The 12898-nt window shown below is 36.2% G+C and overlaps 1 protein-coding gene and 1 long non-coding RNA gene across 2 annotated transcripts in view; both read right to left on the bottom strand.

Moving 5' to 3' along the window:
• grin2bb (glutamate receptor, ionotropic, N-methyl D-aspartate 2B-b) overlaps positions 1–7958 on the bottom strand; it is a 92659-nt gene extending 84701 nt beyond the window's left edge. Inside the window, exon 1 of the mRNA XM_084394128.1 lies at positions 7453–7958. Within this exon, the coding sequence (XP_084250254.1) occupies positions 7453–7479 (27 nt within the window). The 5' untranslated portion in view covers positions 7480–7958. The remainder of the gene's footprint in view (positions 1–7452) is intronic.
• An 88-nt stretch (positions 7959–8046) lies between these two features.
• On the bottom strand, positions 8047–10662 carry LOC311286778. The gene is made up of 3 exons (XR_014626643.1): positions 10257–10662; positions 9957–10027; positions 8047–8097 (listed from the first exon to the last, which is right to left on the bottom strand). It is a non-coding gene; the product is annotated as an uncharacterized lncRNA (long non-coding RNA).
• Positions 10663–12898: the final 2236 nt, after the last annotated feature.

Genomic DNA, 12898 nt, shown 5'->3' on the forward strand with positions numbered 1-12898 from the left:
ACATACATACATGCATACACACATACACACATACACGCATGCATACAAACATGCACACATACAGTAGGCTATATACATACATACATACACACACACATACATACATACATACATATATACATACATGCATACATACATGCATACATACACACACACACATACATGCATACACACATACACACATGCATACATATATACATACATGCACACATACATACATACATACATACATACATACATACATACATATATACATACATATATACATGCATACAAGGACACACACAACTCAGCCCTAAACATATGCAAATCCATATGGGCCCTTAAACTGAACTTACGTTACCCACAACTTCACACACCTATACAAACACACAGGATGTGTGAGATTCTACGTGGAAAGTTTTCTTGGCCAGCAGATACGGAGGAAAAGCAGCACTACTAGTGTACGCCAAATACTGTAAATGTTATGAATGGCTGCAACCATAACATCTGTATCAGACCGTACACACTCTGACAGACACGAGCGCAGTGAAGAGCAGGTTTTCGGGTGAGAGATCACTTCCTCCCCTGAGGGCTTGGTGATGGCCTGCTTCTGTTTTGACCAATCACACGCGAGCATTGGCTCACCCCCCCTGCCCATTGGTCATGGGTAATTAATTACCAAGCTGTTCCTTGTTTAGGCCAAATGAATATCAGCACATGGTTACCATGAAACAATGAGCCCCATCCCAAATCACTCAGTCGTCCACTCCTCGGTGCTTTGTAACACACCATGTAGCGTTCGCTAATGGACACCAAAGGGAGGAGGAAGTAGTTTGAGATACGAACGTGAGCTGTGATGTGGTGTAGTGCATCCTTTACTAGGGCACAGATCGTGTTTTAAATCACTTGGACTTCCACTATGAGCAGGTCACTTTTTCCTAGTCCAAAACATAATTTGCAAAGATCATATATAGTTAGGCCACAGATGCTCAATCAACATTTTCTGTTATTAATAGTTTGTTGAGTTGGCATGATTCCTCTTTATTCAATGCCTGTTTAGAAACCCTCCAAATGATCTGAATCTTACAAAATCACTATAGCCTATGTTTTATGACCATTCATGTCTTTATATAATGCTGCATATAACCTTATATAACTGAAGCCGAAGAGTGTGAAATTAAACATTTCTTGTTCTTTGTATTTTTTATGATCAGAAAACTAGCGTTGCATATCGCTAGGCGATTAGCCTGCTAGCTTATACATTTGCTACATTTTGTACATATGTTTTTGATTAATCAGGCATTACAAATTACTACTGCTTGAGGTTCTAAGGTTGAGGTTGGACTCAGCTGAACACCTGACCGATACACACACTTAGTATATATATACACATATATATACATATGAAAGTATACTTTTATTACATTTATCTAATGTGAATGTTTGCAATCTTTCCAGATCTTTCCTATATCCAGAGACCTGACATGAATGGCAGAATAAGGCCAGTGAAGAATAAGTCAATTTCACACTTTTAAAAGGCCTCCACATGCAAAAAAATGTAAAATGCGATTTATATGACATTTGGAAAAAAAATCATTCACAATGCACGTCTAATTTTGAACGGCCGTCAATGTGTGCCCCAAGATGGCACAGTTACAGCATCTACCAGCAAGGGTTAACTGGACCGTACCAACCAGCCAAACCTTGACCCCTTGGCATAAAGATCATTATTAGCTATTAATACATGTTTGATTGAGTTTTATATTAAAATCTAGAGGACGGTAAATCTCCAGGAATAAGATTGAGCATCCCTGCAGTAAAAGCACACAGCAAGAAAATGCAGACCCAACGTTTCTTAGGTGACAGCTAATCTGATATATCCAGTATTTCATACTTAAAAAAAAAAAAAAATTATAATAACAACAGCAAAGCAAAATATGGTATTGAACTCCAGTGTTTGGTATAAAGATATTTTGATTGTTGTCTGCCGTACATATCTGCTTCCTTGCAACTTTCTCGCCCATATCCTCCATTCCAAAGAAGCAAAATGTCATTAAACGACATAATGAATGACATAATGCCATTAAATATGCATATCACTCATCTCAGAGACTTATGACACTGTGCATGACTGGACAAGAGCTCATTAAGTCACTGTAACTCTATCCGTAATGAAGTCATGCGCTGTGATTAAGGCTAAGCTTTAACCAGCATAGTGAACGAGGGACGAGAGCCAAATTCACTCCTATGGTGGTGGAGGTGTGAATTACAACAGGTGCACATTGATAAAGTGGCAATTCATCCCCATGAGGGGGAGGAGGATCAAAAGACACACACATGCACACTCAGCCGTAACTTGCCTGTTAGCAAACTGACCTGTGCCATAAGGTATTCCTTTTTGACCTGATTACACGAATGAACTCTGTGTTAAATGCGCCCATTACACATACACACAAATACACACAACCAAATCCCCTTAATTTGTTAGCCAATACTGTTAAAGCCGACGAGAAAAGACCAGTGCAGGATAATGACCTCCGTGTCATGTCAATCCATCTCTCCTGCTGCCACAAACACTTTCACACACAAACGCTTGTGCACTTCAGCAGACAACAGTTTGAACTCTGTATACCCTGCTTTTACTTTTCAGTTTTATCTGACCGTTTACTGCTGTACACAAATGGTTTAGCAGTGAGTTAAGAGCTCTTTTTCTTTATATGTCTGTTTTTTCTTCTTTTTATTGAAGTTTTGTGCATTTACCAATTAGAGCTGCACGATTCTGGATTGAGAATCACAACTTTTTTTGTTTCAAACGGAAATCATGATTCTCCCTTGATTCTGTACAGACAACTAAACAAAATAAGGTGTCATTTACTAAAGGTTCTGACAAAATGTTAAGTGCTGCAGTCTATTTAAAATGTTTAAAAAATCGGTTTGAATGAATGATTAAATGACTTTCATTACTGGATGAATCAGCGTTTTTGAACAAATCTTTTGAATAAATGATTCAATGACAGATATAGTTTTTAACAGTCACTTGTCGCCACCTACTGGCGTGACGATGTAATTGATAAAAAAATAAAATATTTCTTTATAGGCTATCCGACTTGTTTATATACGATCTAAAAACTTTTATCCCAGTACTTCTGTGATAATTTGAATATTTGTATCACAGAAATTACTGATACTGTTTGGTTATGACACTGTTTCATATCTACATTACAACTGCTTTCTCTGGCTCAGCGACAGCGCGAACAAAGTTTTGATTGTTCGATGTGTTAGTACTTGTCAAGTGTTTAATAGACACAGCCGAATCGCTGTCGTTTAAGAATGAGATTGTGTGAGTGTTTGAATCGAGATCATGATCTTTAACGATTAATCATGCAGCTATAATGCCCATTACATCTTCTTTCTTTGCAAAGTTTGTCCTAGTTAAAAAAAATATCTCATTTATATGTAAAAATTATTGATAATTTGAAACCAAACAAAAATGAAATAAGAATCCTGTAAACGAACAAAAAAAAAAAAAAATCCAACTAGAATATAAGTTATCCTAATGGTAAATGTTGTCCTATTAAGACAAGATGAATCATATTGGAATCAAATTAGGATCATTCCAAATTATTGTTGAAATTCATAAATTGGACTAAAGAATTTTTTACAAAAATAAACATATTTAATAAAATAAAATGTATTAATAAAGTATTATTCTAGGCTTTAAAACACACTGTCCTGTTTCTCTGACTAGAAAGTACACAACATTCTAGCTCTCTATATTCACTCCTTCACAACAAAGCTACAAAACAAGTGAGCACCAACAAACCCACACCACACATTTCACTAACAAGTCATCATCCATCCCTGAGAGGCTTTTATTGACTATCATCTTTGTTGTTTGAAAACTAACATTTATAAGTCAAATTTCCCCAGTTTTCAGGATGATAGATTAAGGCTTGTTGTTTGCTCAGTCGGTACACAGAGACACAAGTTCAATGTAGAGCAGAACATTGTCAGACAATTTGTGTACACAAGCAAGGTGTCTGCCGCCTAAGTATCATTATTTCTGAAATAACGGCTGACACAATATCAGATTTGCACCATCTCTGTGTAGCAGTTATATCATTGAAAGTCTAGAATGCCCTCGTGTCCCTGTGTTCCGTTGCCATGCCAACAGAGGCTCCGTTACCACACCAACAGAATCTCTGAGTGATGCTTCACTCTGAAAGACATTCCACACTGTCCTCATCCCTCTGGTCCCTGTCAATCAGTGTCAAGCTTGATTGACAGCTGCTTCGACCCCACTGACGTGGGTAAAAAACGCTGTCACCTCACGTTAATCATCAGCGGCACATCTTAAGAGGGCGATACATCATCAGACGTTTTCAGATCGGCTAACGACTTTCCTGTTTTCCCAGGATTGAGTCTAACGGCTATCAGGAGCGCCTGTAGAGCAGCTTGAGAAAAGAGAGCAAGAGAGTAAAAGGCAGCTCGACCTCTCCGTCTGTTTCTCACCCTATTTTCTTACCCTCTATCTCTTTCTCAGTATTTATCGCTCCTACTCTCTCTTTCATTAACCCACTTAGCTGCAATGTCTGACCCAGACCACAGGCACATTACTCAAACTGGATCGAAGGCAGCACGACCAAGTGCAATTTGGGAGAATGCCTGCATGAAAACAAGACAATGGCGAGCTGAGTACCAGAAACGCACACATTCATTGAGGCAACAGAAAATTAGAGCCCTGAAAGAAAAAATAGACATGTCGTTTAGGCCTTCGAGTAAGTGGGAGAATTAGGTAAAATGGCGATGAGAGAGAAAGCGAAAGAGAGCATGTCAACTATTCAAGCTATTCAGAATACTATATTACCATACTACTTTTAATATTGTTGCAGCACATAGTTTGTAAGCTGTTAGGGCTGGGACTGGGTATTGACACAAATTTCACAATTCAATTTCGATTCACAAGTTTGCGATTCGATTCAATTCCGATTTTGATTTAATTTGATTCGATATTGATTCATTTGGATGTACTGTACATGAGGGACATTACATGGCAAATTTTATTTATACATTTTATCTATAAAAGGGAAAAAATATCTCTCAAATTCTGTAAACTAGGAACCCTGTCAGTAAATCATAAAAACATTTCAATTTTCATGATGGATTTATTCAAACACGCATGAAATTTTAAAGAGCATGTTAAGTAAAAATATGAATATGAAATCTAGTGCATATATTGAGCAAAATCTCCTCTCTATAGTTCATTTTTCTAGCTAACTATCGAGCTATACAGTATGTGCACTGAATATAGCATTAAGTCACACTGTTTACAAACCGTTTCATTGACGTCTTTTCTTGGTTGAAACTTTCAACCAAGAATGAAACACTTTTTGAGCGAATACATGCGACGTGATATGGATTTCAGTAAGTTGTACTGTGTCTTTCAACATATCTTCTGATGTTTATTTCGTGTTATAGCAGTGCGATCTGTCACGCCATATTGATGAGCCCCAAAACGGTATTTATCGAATTTCGTAATTAACTTGATACAATTTGAAAGCAGAGAGTTTTGTTTCATATAAAAAAGTAACAGAGCACAAAGCTTATTGCGATTTATTGAATGGGAGGTACACTACAAATATTTTTTCATTTATCAACTGAAAACAACAGACTAAAAGGTCGACTCTTGGGATTTAAGAATCGATTTCAGTTCATCAAAATGAGAATTGAGTAACATTGAGAAATCAATATTTTTAACCCAGCCATAGTATGTATTCTGTGCAAATCTCATGTATGCACTGAATATGGCCTATTACATTTGCCAAAATGGGCAGCATATAATAAAGTACATAGCGATGAGTACTGTATCCCACAATGCAACGCACAACCTTTTCTCTGGTTTTTTATAATAGGCCAACTATTGTTTACGTGAACTGCCAAATTTTGTAAATTTTTTTCACAAATTTGATTTTGAAAAAACAATTAACCAAGATATCCAAGGTTTGGCTGGTTAGCATGGTCCATTTAGACCCTACTGGTAGATGTTGCTACTACAGGCAAAAAGCATCTCTCTCCATTGAGTTGCTCAATGATGGTGAAGACTACATTTATTTGATCAAAAACACAGTAAAAACTGTAATATGAAATATTATTGCAATTTAAAATAACAGTTCTCTATTAATATATTATTTATTCCTGTGATGGTAAAGCTGAATTTTCAGCATCATTACTCTAGTCTTCAATGTCAAATGATCCTTCACAAATCATTCTAATATTATGATTTGCTGCTCAAAAACATTTATTATCAATGTTGAAAAAAGTTGTGCTCCTTAATGTTTTTATAGAAACCATGATCTTTTTTCAGGGTTCTTTGATTAATAAAAAAATGTTCAAACAAACAGAATTTATTTGAAACATTTTTAACAATGTCCATTTCTAAAGGTCTTTACTGTCACTTTAAATGCACATGCTTTAATGCACACACAGACCAGCCACTGAAAACTGAGACCCACACAGCATTTGATCACTGGATTTACAGAAATCTTTTTTTGTGTGTTTTCTCAACATTAAAATATACAAAATCACGTAATTTCATATTTACATGCAATGCATGGATTCCTCAACTTTTTTGTCAGCTGAACCTATTTGACCTCATATATTTACTTGAAGTACCCCTGAGATAAGAAGTTAGGTCAATAATAAAATTAGTAACACTTTTGTTTTGGGTCCAATTCTCACTCTTATCTAGTTTCTTATTAGCATGCATATTACTAGGATATTGGCTGTTTATTAAAGCACATATTAATGCCTTATTCTGCATGACCATATTCTACATCCCTTAATCCTACCTAATACCTAAACTTTACAACTACCTTACTAACTATTAATAAGCAGTAATTAGGAGTTTATTGAGGCAACAGTCATAGTTAATAGATAGTTAATAGTGAGAATTGGACCCTAACCTATAGTGTGTCCATAAAATTAAATCAATAATAATCAATAATCAATAATAAAATTGAGTGATGTCGGTTAGTTTTCACATGATATGCAGATAAACAAATGAAATATTTCATCTTTTTAAGAAAGTGTTTTATTTTGATACACTCACGGTTCGTGAGGTGCATAACCTCTGCAGTTCCATCATGAACCCTGGGAAACCCTGACGTAATGTAATTAGAATAGATTTTCTTTCTCTTTTTATTTTTATATCAATATGGTACAAGATTATTCTATTCACATCAATGTGATAAACGAGTTAGGTCAAAAGTAATCTAAAAGTAATCAAAAAGTAGTCAGATTACATTACCTTAAATGTATAATGTAATGGATTATGTTACCAACTACATTTTTTTCATGTAATTTGGAATCAGTAACCGACTACAGTTTGAAAGTAATCTACCCAGCAAGTATTCCATTACGAACATAGCCAGAGATAGCGAGGAAAAACAATAGAGAAGGTTTATCCCTTACCTTGAACATTGCCAGCCCAACTCCCATTCTCTCTCCTCAACTCCTGCATGATGATGTGAGCTGGGTCTTGTCTCTTCCTCTCATAGCCCTGGATGGAGGAGTGACTGACCGTTGAAGTAGTTTGAGGGATTGGTAAGAAAAAGTAGGACTGGTGTAGAGACCGTGGATGAAAGTGTTGGTCCCTACTGTAAATCCAGGCTGGATGACTGAGCACAGGCAATTGTATATAAAATCAAAACTATTAAGAAAACTCACTCAAGAAAAGTAAGAATGATGCCTGGCTCACAAATGAAGACAAAATCAAAGACAAGTAAAACTTTAAATGCTTGAGCTATGCGAATGATGTTCAGTCACTCAAGAAAAGTTAAAAGTCTTGTATCAAACCTAAGAAATGTACGTAAAATTTTAAATGAACCAGGACAAAGTCAGGCCCACAAAATGTGCTATAAAATGAAAAAGGTGAAAAGAAGAAGATAAAATGTTTTTAAAAGTTCATTTTCATCTGTGAACAAGTCCACAAGCTCTGGAGTTGCTTGACGCCCAGCAGAGTCCAGTAGTGAGAGGGCCGGAGAAGCGACGTCTGGTCTTAAATTCTCATTGGTTCAAGTATCCATGAACGTCCTTCGCTGGGTCCTTCTCATGACACTATTGGGAGGGAAAAGAAGAGAACAGTATCTTAAGCACAGGTTTTCTGGCTAATGATGTTGAATAAAGATCAAACTTGATGATGATTTTGGTGACATTTTTCTTTTTTTCCCTTTTGTTATTTCTTTCAATTGATCTAATATACAGTGCTCAATGCTTATTGGCAAACTGATATGTAAAAAGATTTTGCATTTTAGTCAACTTCGAGCCATAGAAAGGACAGGCATGTTTCACAAACACACACAGTAGCACGCTTACAAATGCATACAAATACTTATGTGTGACATTTTTACCGTGTTACTTACCAGTCTAACTGTCCTGTGGCATTTCATCATTATTATTTGGGTAATGTTTACAAAAATGTGATACACAAGACAAGAGGGCGAGTGCAAGCATTCAAAAACGTAAGACAAGACGGTCGCCTTCCACTGATTTGTCCATTTCGCCCAATAATAGGCAAGTGAGATGCTTTTTTTTTCCTTTTTGATTGTTTGTTTTTCAAACAGTCCATATATAAGAAAAAAATGTGAGGGAGATGATGAATTTGAGATGTCTAAACAAGGACAATTTCTAGCTGAAACTGAACTTTAATTGAGATTTCAAACTAGTCACTGAGAGGAAAGCATAAGCATAGAAATAAAATATCAACATGAATGGAAAAAGGGGATGTTCAGATTTCCCTCCATCTTAAGTTGTGACACAACGTCACTTCTTGGATCACCATCCCTTTCTCAGATTCATTTAAAATTAAATAAAAACCAAGGAAAAATAAAAACAACCCTGTTTGACTTCTGTTTGTAATATTTAGAGGTAAATATATAATATATTACAAACAACAAAATCAAAATACTAATCAAGAATATCAATCAGTCAATCAAAAAAAGCAGTTCTGAATTAAAATGTATAAAATGAAGTGCAAAATGATTATTCAAGGAGGATGGGGGTATAAATAACTTACAGTGGGGAGTGAAAAGTTTCATTCTCTATTGAGATTACAGTCATACAGTGGTCATGCACGACACCTAAAAACAGGGACCCTACATGAATAGAGAAAATCACAAAGTGGGGATAAGAAAAGAAGTGGAGGTGACAGCCAGTCCAAAGGGTGTTCGATGAACGGATAAAATGAGAGAAAAAGATGGCGAGTGACAGCAGAAAATTAAACACTCAATAAAACGAAGGAGTGACCATAACAGCGCAAATGGACTCGAGCTCACAGGCAGGTGAAACTGGGGGGGGGGGTGTAACGACTGCTGTACTGAACCCTAATCAATCTTTTGAGCAAATGCCAATTTATTGCTCACAATTCAGGTTTCATGTTTCAGCAGCTCATCAGAAGGCTGTCGACAACTCAAATCACAAGTTCAAAATGTGTCCAAGAAGCACAAATTAAGCAGTCACGCCAACCTCACCCATCTCTGTCAAAGAATGGAAGCAGAACCTCATCTCAGAAATGTGTCTGCAATGATTTCTCAAAGAAAATAGAAGACACTGACGCTTGCACTGGACAGTGGAGATGAATGGAGGATGTTTTTAGACCGGGTAGCCCAAGACTAGATGCGTGTGAGTGTTTTAAGTGTGTGTATGTGTGAGAGTGTGCGTTACAAAAGAAATAATGGCAGGAAACAAATGTCTTTCTGTTCATAAGTGAGAGTGGAAGATGGACAGAGTTGGAGAGGAGTAAAAAATGGGCATGGAGAAGTGACATTTAATTTTTGACACCTGGCTGTCCATTAGTTTAATGCATGTGTGTATGTGTGTGTCGATGTGTGTTTTATGTACATGTAAAAAAAGAACACACAAGTACACACACACAGACAAACAGACCGGACAGACACTAAACGAGCCGTTAAACCTACCTAGAAGAATATTAAAGCATCCAGGGAAAAAAAGAGTGATACGTGAGGGTAGATGGTGGAGGACAAAAGAACTGTTTAAAAAAAGAGAGAAAGAAAAAGAAGAATTAAAAAAGGAGATGTGGAGATGGTTTTTTGAGTCTCTTTCGCAATTCTAACCAACTTTCATTCAGGGAGCGTCACACTTTTGAGATGAAGGGAGGGATGGGAGGAAGAGGGGATGATGGAAAGGAGGGACAGGTGAAGGAACGAAGGGGGACATAAATAGTCAAAAATTTGTGAAAGAGTAAAAAAAAAACTTGCCCCTTCTTTCTCTTCTCGCCTGTCTCGTCATAAATAGACAAAATTATACACCATATAGATGGAGAAATAGATCAAGAGGCAAATGATGGAGAGAGCGAACAAATGAAAAGATGATGTGCCTCCCAGCACCACGATGAGAAAGAAGAAGAAAACAAAACGAAAGAAAAAAACAAATACTCCAGTGGCTTCCGTTTTCCTTCCTTTCTTTTAAACAGGAAAGGCAGTCAGTTTGTTCCTGTTGTCCAGTTGTTGCTTTAGTTCATCTTTTTCTTTTTCTTTCCCTCTTTTTTCCTCTCTTTCTCTCCCTTTCTTTTGGCTTCTGAAGGAGTCCTCCGTTTGCAGTAAGTAATAGCCCTTTTCCACAGACAGCGACTGAGGCAGAACAGTAGGAAGAGGTGTAACGGTTGCGATGTCTGCCCAAGAATTCCACACAACGAGACTGCTCTCTCTCTCTCTCTCTCTCTCTCTCTCTCTCTCTCTCTCTCTCTCTCTCTCTCTCTCTCTCCTCCCTTACGGACAGAACACTGTTGAGTAGGAGTGAAGCAGAGGAAGCAGAATGAGAGGGGTCCCTCTACAGGATTACTGCACAACTGAGAGAGAAGGAGAAAAAGAGGAAAAACTAAGAATGCCTTTTCTATTCCAGTTCAAAGTAACAGAAATTAGTAGTAAAATTATTCAGTATAAATAAGCAAAACAAATTATTAAATACACAACATGGGGTATTTTGCAAAGCATGACATTAGATGATACTAATAATCATAATGACGGTACCAATAAAAGTTTTAAACAAATTTACTAATTATATCTATCTATATCTATATCTATATATCTATATATATATAAACATTTTGAATGCACTACAGTTCAAAAGTTTGGGGTTGGTAAGATTGTTTTATTGTTTTTAATGTCTCTTCTCACCAAGACTGCATTTATTTGATCAAAAACACAGTAAAACAGTGATATTGTGAAATAACTGTTTTCTATTGTAATGCATTTTAAAATGTAATTTATACCTGTGATCAAAGCTGAATTTTCAGTATCATTACTCCAGTCTTCAGTGTCACATGATCCTTCAGAAATCATTCTAATATGATGATTTCTTATTATCATACATGTAGAAAACAGTTGTTCTACTTAATATTTATGTTGAAAAGGTGATCTTCTTTTCTTTTTCTTTTTTAACCGATAAGTTTAAATGAACCGCATTTATTTGAAATAGAAATCTTTTGGAACATTACAAACATCTTTACTGTCATTTTTGATCAATTTAATGCATCCATGCTGAATGAAAGTAAAAAAAATTGGAACTTTGGAAAAGTTGTGCATATATATATATATATATATACACATTTTTCTTTCCTTTTTTTGTACACTAAATTCATTTTTGTTGGGTTGGACCTGGGTGGAAAAGCACCACATTTCAGCTCTAATTCTTACCAAAATCTTCACCAAACAGGAACAAACGATATGTATTCTACATATAAATTACGAAATAAGCTAAATTAGTCTAACTTATATAATTATTAATGTTTTGTTCCAAAAAGAAATTAAATGTCTTTGTTGTGTGACTTTGCTGAATTTCCTTGAATTGCAATTCAATAAAAGTCCTCTTTAACATCCTGTGGTATGTGGGTAATCAAATTAAAATTCCAACTTGAGCCAATTCCTCATTCTAGATAGATTTTGCCCAGTCCTACTTAGGCACTGATTCTGTACCGGTGCACTTCCACTCCATCTGTCATTGGTCTAAGTTTTCTGTGTACATGTGGATGTCTGGTTCTCAGATGTCTGCTCTCTCAAGGGCTCACTCTCTCTTTCTCTGGTTTCTTGGCTTGAACTACTGATCACTGTGCTTTTGATCCTCAGTTTCTTGGCACCTGTCTTCCACTCCTTTTTTAAACTCACACAGTCTGTCTGCCTGTTGCTCTCTCCCTCTGTTGATCATTTTGAAATAGACAAAAATAAAAGGAACGTTAAAGAAGGGCCATAGAAATGGCGCAATTTGGGCTTTCAATTTTGTAAAGATTTTTCTATAATTTCTATTGAAAAGGCTACTACTAAACTTTTTACCACCTCAGGCCCAAAGTATCAGGGTTGTAACTGAGATAAATAGATATTGGATATCAATCAAAAAAAAATTGTGCAGTGCATATCAATAAAAAAAAAACACCAATCATAAATACTAGCCATAAAGCACATAAAAAGCTATCAACCCTGTTTGGAATTCATGTAGCCTACCAACAATTTGAATAGAAAACTGAATCAATACTGGCAGTATCATTGCCATCATTTACAGTGGGGACTCCAGGGACATGTCCCCACCACTTTTATCATGGATAATTTAAGCCAAACGGGTTTCACCATTTACCCTTATCTTTTAAGATAATAAAAACATGCTCATGCTAAAGGTACACCATGTAACTTTTGGCCCACCAGCAGTCAAAAAACTGCATGCATTTTGCGGAAGAACATTGTTTTTGTTGTGCTTCGGCTGTGCGGATGATTTTGACCCTTCACAATACTTTTCAATAAGCTCTGAGAGCTACAAATTTCAATTTATCTGTTCAATAAAATACCTTACTCACCTGTCGATTAATAAAAACGGCATCTCTGCATCACTTTTACAAAATTTCAAATCCCTC

Source organism: Rutilus rutilus (assembly GCF_951802725.1).
Source record: "Rutilus rutilus genome assembly, chromosome: 2".
NCBI lineage: Eukaryota > Metazoa > Chordata > Actinopteri > Cypriniformes > Leuciscidae > Rutilus > Rutilus rutilus.